General features: G+C 35.8%; 1 protein-coding gene across 8 annotated transcripts in view; it reads left to right on the top strand.

The window, feature by feature from the left end:
• Window positions 1-12,931, top strand: part of NAV3 (neuron navigator 3) — an 850,089-nt gene that overhangs the window by 643,881 nt on the left and 193,277 nt on the right. For all 8 annotated transcript variants that reach the window (XM_074402523.1, XM_074402524.1, XM_074402522.1 and 5 more), the window contains one exon: window positions 2,183-3,209. In XM_074402523.1, the coding sequence (XP_074258624.1) occupies window positions 2,183-3,209 (1,027 nt within the window). The remainder of the gene's footprint in view (window positions 1-2,182; window positions 3,210-12,931) is intronic.

Genomic DNA, 12,931 nt, shown 5'->3' with positions numbered 1-12,931 from the left:
TAGTCTACCAATTTGTTTAAGAAAATGTAATATAAATGTATTTGTGTGGAATATTGTTAAAATCAGTTTCAAATATCAACCTTGTTATTTTAGGCACGCTTAGATTTTTTTAGAAAATAAAACCTGTCTAACACAAAAATTCATGTAACCATTTGACCTCTTTTCCACCTCTAACTTCTTTGTTGTTTCCTTCTGTTGTATGTCAATTTCTTTTCCTGAAAAACGAGCTAAGACTAGTATTCTGCACCAATTGGTTTGATTACATATGGTTTATCATGTGATCTGACTTTTTTAAATAAGACACTTAAAAATAAGAGCATTGTTGTTTTATATTTATAGGTGTTTAATAAAATGGAATGAGCTCCAATTCCTGGATATTATTAAAATGATATCTTTATATAACATTTCATTAAACATTCCATCACAAACAGATTTGCATGTTTTTTCAATATCTGTATCTTAACAGTATAACCTAAATATCTATTTCAATCATCCCCTCATCCTCAAAAACTGAGAATGAAAGAGGGAGGCACTTCTGGTTGATTAAACTTAAGATAAATATGACTTGACCAGAATTACACCGTTACCAAACTTGGTACACATTTGGATGGAGGTCTTTTAATTCTAAGCTCAGTTCTTTTTTATTCTATACCATTTTGTAGCATTCGTCCTTAATTTAGTTTTGTGTTCTTAAAAATAAGACTGTAATCAAGCATTAATTAGTACTAGAGCAGTCATATAAAGATTCATATCATAATGTGACTTCCAAGTGGAATATTAGCAAACACTAGTGCCTTGTAAAATACTTACATGACAAATGGGTTTATTTTCCTACAACTCCTAAAAAGTAGCTTGATTTTCTATTAGAACTTAGTTTATTCTGATCATTATGGGAAGCTATAGGTATGTTGGTTAAGAGCAGAGACTCTGAAATCAGTTCAAATCCATGCTGTCTCACCATGAACAAGTTATTTCTCTCTTTGCCTCAGTTGATTTATCTGTAAAATGGGGATGATAATATTAGTAAGAACCTTGTAGGATTATTATAAAGATACATAGATATAGATTGCTCAGTAGATTACCTGATCTATAGAAGCATAAATTTCAATAATAACCAAATTAAAATTAACAAAAAGCTAAATTATTATATATAAGCATATTTAATCAGAAAAGAATTACTTAAACAATTAGCTAAATATACAGTAGCTTAAGGCACTTTTCAATATTCATTGTACAACATATTTTTATAGGGTAAGGTGGAATGTCCATTTACTGGTGTGGGCTACAATGGTGGTTGAAAAAGAACATAGAGAATTGCTTAGAAGAGGGATAGTGTTTTATTCATCTTTAGATATCTATGACTGGTAAATTTATATGGGTACAAGTAATTTCAGAGGGGAAAATAAAGCACATTCCCCACCCCCACCCCCAGAATCAAAGCCTCTCAAATACTCTGCATTTTTTTTTTTTTTGTACTTTGGGTTCTGGGGTACATGTGCGCATCCTGCATCCTGCAGGATTGTTGCATAGGTACATACATGCTGTGGTGCTTTGCTGTCTCCATCCCCACTTCCCATCACCTACATCAGGCATTTCTCCTGGTGTTATCCCTCCCCATCCTCCCTATTTCCTACTGTCCCTCCCCTACTCTCCCCTCCACCTCCCTCACCTAGCCCTGTGAGTGTTGTTCCCTTCCCTGTGCCCAAATGTTCTCATTGTTCATCACCCGCCTATGAGTGAAAACATTCAGTGTTTGGTTTTCTGTTCTGTGTCAGTTTGCTGAGAATGATGGTTTCTAAATTCATCCATGTCTCTACAAAGGATATGAACTCATCGTTTTTTATGGCTGCATAGCATTCCATGTTGTATATGTGCCACATTTTCTTTGTCCATTCTATCATGGATGAGCATTTGGATTGGTTCCAGGTCTTTGCTATTGTAAATGGCGCCACAACAAACATATGTGTGCATGTGTCTTTATAATAGAATGATTTATAATCCTTTGAGTTTTTTAAAAATATAGTAAAAAAAATTCACATCAGAGAAGTGATAGATGCCACATGTCTCTTTTCAGTTCAGAGGAGAGAGAATTCTATGCATCAATAGTTTTGAAATTCCCAGTTATGCAGTATAAATGATGATTAATCATCTTTTCTTTATTTTTCTTCTAAACAATGTCCAGATTCCTCCAAAGGACCTCAATCGTCTTCAGGTGTAAATGGTAACATGCAGCCTCCGGGTACTGCTGGGCAGCCCCCTGCCTCTGCCATCCCTTCTCCAAGTGCCAGCAAGCCCTGGCGCAGCAAGTCCATGAATGTCAAACACAGCGCCACCTCCACCATGCTGACTGTGAAGCAGTCAAGTCCAGCCACCTCGCCCACACCATCTTCAGACAGACTGAAGCCACCTGTCTCAGAAGGGGTCAAAACTGCTCCCTCAGGACAGAAATCAATGCTTGAGAAATTCAAGCTAGTCAATGCCCGGACTGCTTTACGCCCCCCGCAGCCTCCCAGTTCAGGACCTAGTGATAGTGGGAAGGATGATGATGCCTTTTCTGAATCTGGTGAAATGGAAGGTTTTAACAGTGGCCTGAATAGTGGCAGCTCAACAAATAGCAGTCCCAAAGTGTCACCTAAGTTGGCCCCTCCAAAAGCTGGAAGCAAAAATCTCAGCAATAAAAAGTCTTTGCTACAGCCAAAGGAAAAAGAAGAAAAGAACAGGGACAAAAGTAAAGTTTGCACTGAAAAAACAGTCAAGGAAGAGAAAGATCAGGTGACAGAGATGGCTCCAAAAAAGACCTCCAAAATTGCAAGCTTGATCCCCAAGGGCAGCAAGACGACGGCAGCCAAAAAGGAAAGCTTAATTCCATCTTCCAGTGGGATTCCAAAGCCAGGTTCTAAAGTGCCAACAGCAAAGCAAACCATTTTACCTGGCAGCGCAGCAAGCAAAGAGTCTGAGAAATTCAGGACTACCAAGGGGAGCCCTTCCCAGTCCTTACCTAAGCCTACGACAATGGAGAAAGCAAGTGCATCTAGCTGCCCTGCTCCTTTGGAAGGAAGGGAAGCTGGCCAAGCTTCTGCTTCTGGCTCCTGTTCCGTGTCAGTGGCACAAAGCAGTGGGCAGAGCACAGGAAATGGTGCTGTCCAGCTCCCTCAGCAGCAGCAACACAGCCACCCGAATACTGCGACAGTGGCACCATTCATTTACAGGTAAGGTGGCCTCTGCTGATCCACAGCTGTAAATATATTTACAAGCCTATGTACTCAGAGAGTAATAAGGAAGGCTGGTGAAGTGGCGCTCTATGTTGTCATTTTGGAACAATATTTCATGCTAAAGATAGAGGCCCAGAATTTAATGTGGCATCTTAGTCTGGAAAAAACTTCTAATAGGATCTAGTCTTATTCTCTCTCTCTCATTCTCTCTCAGAAATTGAGACCTTCCAAAATTAAACTACTTGTTTTCAAAAGCCAGGAAGAAACCAGATGCCACAACTTTCTCTTGTGTTTATTCATATTGTTGCTACTATTCTACTGCTTCTGTTACTAGTAGCAGTCTTTTAAAATAATTCTCACTTTTACAGAATTTACAGGTATTTTTGTAAAGCACACTGTAATGGTTAAAGAAGCAGCCTCTGAAATGATAAAGTTGTGGATTTCATTCTAGTTCTGTCACTTTTCAGCTGTAAGACATTAGACAAGTTACTTAACATTCTTTGATCTCATTTTCTTCAGCTATCAAGTAGGAACCAAGAACTACTTTGTAAAGTTGAGATTATTGACAAAGATCATGCATGTAACATGTTTACTGTATATTCTGACGTATTATTTATGTTCTTCAAATGTTATTTATAAGGTGTTACTTTCTCAAGGTAAATTTTATATTAATTTCCCACAGCAAGACATAGGTTTCTAGTTAAAGGGGTTACTTATATAATTTGAATATTTGTATTTTACTTATTTGTGTTTATTTTTTACATTTTGTTTATTATTTATTTTACTTTGCAATTTTATTTTGTAGGTGTTGAAATACACAATATGAAAATTTTAAGGTGGGACATGGTGGCTCATGCCTGTAATGACAGCACTTTGGGAGGCTGAGGCAGGTGGATAACGAGGTCAGGAGTTCAAGAACAGCCTGGCCAACATGGTGAAAGCCATCTCTACTAAAAATAAAACAATGAGCCAGTGTAGTGATGGGCACCTGTAATCTCAGCTACTTGGGAGGCTGAGGCAGGGGAATCAGTTGAACTCGAGAGGCAGAGGTTGCAGTGAGCCAAGATTGTTCCATTGCACTCTAGCCTGGGCAACAGTTAGACTGTCTCAAAAAAGAAAAAAATAAATAAATGAATTTTTTTTGCATATTTAAAAATATGCATCCCACTACCCAATCTGTAAAGACAGAGCACTTTGCCTGTTGTTCTGTGATTCATTTTAATTGGTTACAGATCTGTCAGTCACTGTTGTGTCCCCACTTTATTCAGTACCTGGTTGATAAGGAGATGGCCTGAGGAACAATAATGTCTGCTTTGTCCCTCCTTCAGGCAGGCTGTCATTTTAACTACAGAAAGAAATAGGAAGTAGGACCCACTACAATTAAGAAAGGCTCAACATTATATAGTTTTAAATTTTATGAGATTTATTAAATATAAAGGTTTTTTTAAATAAAGCAATTGGTTATACTAATTTATTTTTTCCTTAGTGAAAAACCTAAGTGCTTTTTTTCTGAGGTTTTTATACACTCAGCAAAACAAAATTATTATAATTATTACATTTAAGGTTTTGGGACATTACAATTGAATGTTGCTATTCTGACTTCAGTGGTACTAATTCATTTAAAATATTTGTATTTGGATCAGATGGGAGTCTGCAGCTCCCTCTGACACCAGGGTCATTATCTGACAAAGCAGAATTTAAGATGTCAAAATCATGATCTACATTTCAAAAATGTGAGAAAAAATCATGATGTTTTAAATATGTCATACTCAGCACCCTTGTGGATTTTAAATATATTATGTAAAAACATCAATCATTTCAAAAATCACAAGTGAATTTCATAGGAAAGTGTAAATCTAGAGCTGCTAATTTAGTAAGCTTCTTTCTATAAGTAGCAACAAGCTTTAAAAAAAATTGTTTGCAATAAAATATCCAGTGGATACAAATTTAGTGATTTCCATTTGAAAATATAACTTTTAAGTATCAAAAAGAGGAAGCAGCTCAGCATAACAGCTTAGAAGTTACAGTGTAGATCTGCTGTGTGACCCTGATTGAGTTCTCCATCCTCTTTGAGTTTCTGTTTGACCTCTTTAGCAAGAAGATTATAAAAGTGAGGCAATGTAGCCTCGCTTTTTAAAGTAAAACTGTCTCATAAAATTTCGTATTGTAGTCTATATGTAAAGTAAATAGCTAAGAAAAGAGGTGATAGGGAGGCTAAGGCTGGAGAAGAATTGCTTGAACCCAAGAGGCAGAGGTTGCAGTGAGCCAAGATTGCCCTGTTGCACTCCAGCCTGGGCAACAAGAACAAAACTCTGTCTCAAAAACAAAAACAAAAACAAAAAAACCCAACAAACCAAAAAACAAAAAAAATAAAGAAACGAAGCGATAGAATATGTTTTGCTCTACCATTATTCAGAAACAGCATCTTGTGGTGGTTGAGACAATGGTCCCTGGAGTCATGTTGAGTGGGTGGGAATCTCAGTGCCACCACTGATTAGTCGTGTTACTTTGGGTCGTATATTTCAAGATTGTGAACCACCATTTCCTAATCTGTAAAGCAGGTATAATAACAGTAGAAGCTACCTCACTAAGCTGTTTCGAAGATTGAGTTGATATTTATTGCAGAACAGTATGTGCCACATAATAAACAGCCTTCTCTAAATTTTACTTTCTAATCCTATGAAGTATGATTGATAAAGGATACCTACTTTAATTTGTTGTTGTAAAGATTAAAGAAAATAATCCCATGTAAAATTGTTAGCACATAACCAGATTTTGAGTAAATTATATTGTCAGTAATTAATTTTATTATTAACAATATAAGGTAGTTAAAAATAAATAAAACCGTGGCTGGCATGGTGGCTCATGCCTGTAATCCCAGCACTTGGGAAGATGGCTTGGGGCCAGGAGTTTGAGACCAGTCTGTACACCATAGTAAGACACTGTTTCTACAATCAATCAATCAATCAATCAATAATGTAACACTGTCTCATAAAATTTCACATTGTACTCTATATATAAGGTAATATTCATTCAAAGTTTTTAAATTAATGCAGAATAATTTTACAAACACTAATGTAGATCCTCAAAGGGCAGAGTGGGTTATCATTCATTCCTTTCAGTTTTCAGTGAAAGATACTTGTTTATAGAGTCATGACATTTGGATTATGTAACCTTTGATGTCCTTTCTGACTTTCACTGTTCTATCCCCATGTAAGAATCCCTCCTATAAAATCTCTGGCAGTTATTTTTGGAGTTGCTAATCATTTGATGAGACAATATTATGAATTTACTGTTTTATATTGGTATTATCACTTATTGAATGGTTGCTTAGTGAAAGTCTTTGTGTCACAAAATGTATGTGGATTTTCTCATTTAAACTTCATCATCAACTCATAAGAAAGAATATTATCCCCCATTTTCCAAGTAGAGATTTCAAGTCAGAATAGTAATAATCTCTTAAGATCACAAAGCTAGTAGAAATTTGCTTTGCTTATCAGTTCTATCTATGTGAACTGACAGAAATAAGATGTATTGTTACTGGGAAACTTCTGGTTAGGAAAATGCCAATAGTACACTTGCAAAATTCTCAATCGGAACCCATTTATAATTGAAAGTGGTTATTTGCTATTAACTAGTATAAATTATATAAATGTATATATATATGATATGTAAAGTTAATTAAATAACTTTTATATAATGGGAAGATTGATGGCTGATAGTGATTTTTTTTCTCAGCTCAATTCTAGATTAATACTTATTCCTGCTGAGACTCTAATATATGCTTCATAATACTCTTTGTTGTAAACTGAATGTACAGAGTTCTAGACATATAATGTAGATTCTGGAATTTAATAGATTTCATATTAGCCTAACTTCCTATCTAATGCAAATTACTCTATATAAAGTTTCAGTAACTCAATTATCTCTACAGAGTGATAAAGTCATTTTGAATGTGTTGTTATTCTTATTCATTTAACAAATTGATATAACTATGACAAAAAGTTGAGAATATAAGAAAATATTTTATTTCAGTTTAAGAAGTTCCCAATAACTAGAGCTATCTGAAATTGGAATAGGCTGCTTTTTATAGTGTTAAAGTGACCATCAGAAGTACATAAAAAGTGGTAAAGTGACCAATTATTATAGTTTAGGCAAAGAGAAATTACACATACTTTTTCATTTATGTACTCACCACTATTCTACAAATACTGTGTAATAGAAGATACAAAGATTAAAAAAACAATAATCTCTGCCCTCTGGAGCACAATCTACCAAAGACAATAAGAATAATTCCATCAAAAATATAAAACCGTTACTGTTATGGAATTGTATGCAACATAAAGAATTAATGTAAAAAAAAAGAGTGTTGTTTACAAATCTTACAAAATGAAGTTAACTAATGCATCACAAAGAAGCCAAGATATGGGTGAGACATAAATTTTGTCACATGGAGAGAAGAATGTTGTGCTATCATCCAAATTTGATATTCTACAATTTTATAATCCAGGCATGGTGGGAAAAATAATAGGTAAATTGTGAGTTGCTATGCAAATACTGGAACTACTATAGACACTACAAGTTGGGATTTATATGTATGAGAGACTGTATTAGTTCGTTTTCACACTGCTATAAAGAAATACCAAGATTGGATAATTTATAAAGAAAAGAGGTTTAATTGACTCAGTTCTGCATGGCTGAGGAGGCCTCCGGAAGCTAACAATCAAGGTGGAAGGTGAAGGGGAAGCAAGATAAGTCTTACATGGCAGCAGTTGAGAAAGAGGGGTTGGGGGAAACTGCCACACACTTATAAAGCATCCGATCTCGTGAGAACTATCAGGAGAACAGCATGGGGGAAACTGCCTCCATGATCCAGTCACCTCCTACCAGGTCCCTCCCTCTACACGTGGGGAATAAAATCTCATTACAATTCGAAATGAGATTTGTGTAGGGACACAGAGCCAAACCATATCAGAGACTAAAGAAGGAGGGAAAAAAGGAAATAATTTGGATTTTGTTTTTCTCTTTCAATGACCCCTTCTCCACATATCACATGTCCAGCTAGTCCTCCTAACCATTCTTCTAAAACATACCCTCAATCAGATTTTCTTTCCATTTCCAGCCCTTGTCTCCTGGTCCAATCATTACCACCAATTCTCACCTAGTTTCCAGTGAGTCTTCAAGCTTCCACCCTGGGCTCCTTACAGTAACGGCCTTCACACAGCTGGCACTCCGGCCTTCTAAAAGCATAAATCATATATCTTATTGTAATTAATGAAGCCATCTATTAGATTTCAATTACATTTAAAAAATAAAACTCAAACATTGTACCATAACCTTTGAGGTTCTATGTAATCTAGTACCCTGTTCATGATTGATCCCCATAGCTACACCCAGTCCCCACTTCTCCCAGTACATTGTATCTCAGCCTTTATCCTCTTTCTCAAAAAACCAACCTATCTTGTTTTAGAACATATGTTTGACATATATGTTTATTTATGCCTATAACAACTGTCTTCTAGATCACTGCAGGCCTGTCTTGTTATTACAACTCTGCTGATCTCCAACCATCAAATCCAGGGGGGATATGTATTATGGCCCTTGTCAGAATTCTGTTTCATCATCCTCTTGTATTTTCTTTATACGGTTTATTCATCTGTTCTTTTTTGGTTTACTTATTGGCTAGTGTGATTTCAGCCATCTCCTACTGTAACATAAGCTCATCAAAATTAAGAGTCTTGTCTATGTTATTCAGTAGCAGAATTGCCCAGGACTGAGTCTACCCACAGTAGATATCAAATACAAATTGTTGTGTGAAACACTGTCACCGTGTGTTAGAATCACTTGTATAGAAGAATTTTTAAACCTGCCAAAAATGTACACTGGCACAAAAAGATATTCTGAAGTCTCTCACTTCCTATAAATGGGAGGGTTTAACTGAAATATAAACAGCTTTAAAATAGTTAAAGAATTAAACAGTATCTTCTCTTCAGCATATTCATTCACTTATTTTTTATCTTCTTCCAACAACTACCTACTAAATATCTGTTATGCATGAGACATCAAGGATTGAGTGAAAAAAATCATACATCTTATGTCATTTTCTTTTTATCATCCACAATGTAATAGACAAGAGGCAGGCTCAAAGAGAACTATAAAATGCAGCTGGAAGTATAAAGCTCCTCAGGAGTGAACTAGATTTGTTATTCTGAGGTTTCAAAAAAGTGGAAAATTACTTTAGCAGTTGGAATCAGGAAAAGTGGCACTTGAACTGAGTCCAGAAAGATAAGTAGGATTTGGTAATTCAGAGATGAGGGGGATAGGGAGGGAAACATAAGGCTGAAGGAATGACATAAACAAGGTCAATACAAGATATGTACGGTGGTCAGCAAATGGATCAGTTTCTTTGGACACTGAAGACTGGTTGGAGCCTGATTGTAGTTGAAATTATTGAATGTCAGAAATTGGACTTTATGTATGTATATTTGTGTGTGTATACATATGTGCATGCATGCACGTAAGCATGTGTGTAGAAAGCATCATCAGAAATTTACTCTTTCTTCAGTATGTAAAATGGATTGTTTGTGGGAGAGGTCAGAGTAGGATGAACAAGGTTAAATGTATAGATGACAGAGCACTTTACTGAATATAGGTAGGTTTATTAAGTCTCAAAGGAGGTTCCAGTTATTGTAAATAAAGAAGAGAAAGGAGAAAAGCAAGGTTTTTCCATTCTGTTTTTTTAAAACTTCTTTTTTATTGTTCCTCTTCTTTCTTGCTGTCCACTCTGAGCTGTATTATTTGAACCTGTTTTTCTTGCCTGGGGTTCAAAAAACATTATCATACATCCTCTGACTTTCAAAAATTACCTCCCCTTTTTCCCATATGTCATTTTTCTTTCATGGCTTTTGCACGCATTCCATCACAGCTGTATTCTATGTGCTTCCAAGGACATGTGAAATAAGATAGTGCAGTAATTGGATAATTATGGAGAAAAGAGAGACCTGTGTGTTTTCCCTAAACCTGTCTCTTTAGAAGCCACCAACAAAGTTTTAAAATAATGGTTACCCACATTTATAACATTCTGTTTTGAAGTCTACATTCTTTCTTTTCTGACCATTTGTAGTAAATGCCAAGAAAACAAAGCATTGGACATAAAGCAAACGTGTAGAGGCAAAGAGAGCAGAAATGGGTTTGAGCAGTTCTCAAAAAAGAAAAATACCTAACCCTTAGATAAGGCAAGGCACAATTCATAAGGAGAAAAATACCATGCTTCTTAAGCCCATTAAATAAATATAAGCAGAGACCATCTATACACACTTGACTAAAATTAGGTCAAGAAAATCTCAATTTAGGGTTTTTCCTTCTTTTGATGTAATATACTGTATTTTACACAACCACATCATGGATTCTCAGAAGATATTTTTATTATAAAATATTTTCATGAGACTACAGATTTGCCTAGGATGTGATAGAGAAATTGACATTTTAATATACTATTTTCCAAAAGGCAAAAAATGCAAAACATTAGTTTTGAAAATGCTTACTCACAAGGTTTTAAGTTCGGCTTATTTGTTGAGCCAGTACAATGAGGAGGAAGAGGAACTGTGAGTTTACAAAGATTGAAATGCAGAGCCTTTACCATCATTCAGGTAATGCTTTTGTAAGCCTTGAAGCTACTTCTACGTAATATACCACAGTAGTGGTTTTATGTGAACTGGGCATAATTGGCTAGCAGTTAAAACTAAAGCTTATTGAATGCTTGGCTTGCAAGTTTGTCTTTTGCTAGGTTTGATATGTTACGTATTTGCATGTCAGGTAGTGGTTTACATTTCCTCATACTGCAGTATTTTTAAGATGGAATATGGACACACTGCTAGAAGAGGTACTTTTGTGTAGAACGCTACCATGAGTTGGCATTTTCCCAGCAGAGAGGTTTACAGACTCCTTTTTATGTGCTAGATTACAAAGTTCCTGGCAAGATTGCTTAACCAAGCCATTGTTGTTTCTTTTCTTGATGTTTTATTTTATGTTTCCAGAGCAGTTTTAATCTTACAGATAATTTGCAAGAATTGTGCAAAAAACTCTCATGTACAATACTCGCAGAGCACTCAGATAACTTATTCCAGTTTCACCAAAGATGATCACTTTTAGTAATTCAGAATAAATGTTGCATCTAGTTGACACATCTTCCTAATATCCTTCAATCTGGAACAATTGTTTAGCCTTTCCTGACTTTCGTGATATCGATATGTTGATGGCTAGGCATTTGTTTGTTTGTTTGTTTTTGAGAGGGAGTCTCACTCTGTCATTCAGGCTGGAGTGCAGTGGCCTGAACTCAGCTCCCTGCAACCTCCGCCTCCAAGGTTCAAGTGATTGTTCTGCCTCAGCCTCCTGAGTAGCTGGGACTATAGGTGCGCATCACCGTGCCAGTTATTTTTTGTATTTTTAGAAGGGATGGGGATTCACCATATTGACCAGGCTGTTCTCAAACTCCTGACCTCATGATCTGCCTGCCTTGGCCTCCCAAAGTGCTGGGATTACAGGTGTAATAGCTAGGTATTTTATATAATGTTTCTAATTTGAGTCTGTCTTATAATTCCTCATGTTAGATACAGATGATATTTATTTTTTGTCTGGAGTGTTATCGAAATGATGCTGTGTCTGTCCCGTTACATTTCATTGGGTGTTTCATGATATGAATATCAATATCTTCCATTTTGGTGGTGTTGAATTTGATTGCTTGATTTAGATAATATCTGCCACAGTTTTATATGCTAAAGTGAATTTGTCTCTAGTTGTATGTAAGTGTATTTTTGTGGGAAGATATTTTGGGACTGTGTGTAAAATTTCAACTTCTAATCTACTTTCACGCACAAGTTTTAGCATACATTGAGCATTCTTGCCTGAATTAATAATGTGCTGTTATAGACAGCCACTGGTTTTCTAATTCCATCCTGTCTCCTGCATTTTCTCTATGGCATTCTACTTTATGTGGGTGGGGATATGGGGGAGGGATAACGTTAGGAGAAATACCTAATGTAGGTGACAGGGGAATGGAGGCAGCAAACCACCATGGCGTGTGTATACCTATGCAACAATGCTGCAAGATCTGCACATGTACCCCAGAACCTAAAGTAAAATAAAAAGAAAAAGAAAAAAAGAGATATATTTTCTCCCCATGATCTATTTAAATTATATGCACAAGTAGATTTCTACTGTATTTTTTTATAATTCATTGCTATTACAACTTACTTTGGTGCTTAATTTTTCAAGATTTGGTCACTGGGAGCTGCATCAAGCTGGCCATGTCTTCTTTCAGTATGCCCTGCTACTCATTGAGAATTTTCTTTCTGTATGGCTTAAGGTGTTCTAGTCTCATCTTGTACATTCCCTAACTTGGCTTTAAATCCTATTCTTTTATTTAAAAAGCTCATATTTTTTTTTGTAGAGAGTGATATTAGAAACTAAGATCTCATTGCTCCTAGGTTTTCTTAGTGGTCTAAACCAAGAAATATATGTGTGTATATACACACATACATACATACACATTTAATCATTATTTATTTTAATATTATGTTTATAATTTATTATAATTCAACACAATTATTCACATATACACACATTCATAATGCCTCCAATTCCATACCAATACCACAGAGTTTATTTTTCTTTCCATACTTGTGCCTCCTTTTGTCACCCACGAGAAACCTGGCTCGCAT

The sequence above is a fragment of the Saimiri boliviensis genome, chromosome 7, assembly GCF_048565385.1.
Source record: "Saimiri boliviensis isolate mSaiBol1 chromosome 7, mSaiBol1.pri, whole genome shotgun sequence".
Lineage (NCBI taxonomy): Eukaryota > Metazoa > Chordata > Mammalia > Primates > Cebidae > Saimiri > Saimiri boliviensis.
Note: the sequence above shows the minus strand (reverse complement) of the source record. Positions and strands in the feature narration are given on the sequence as shown.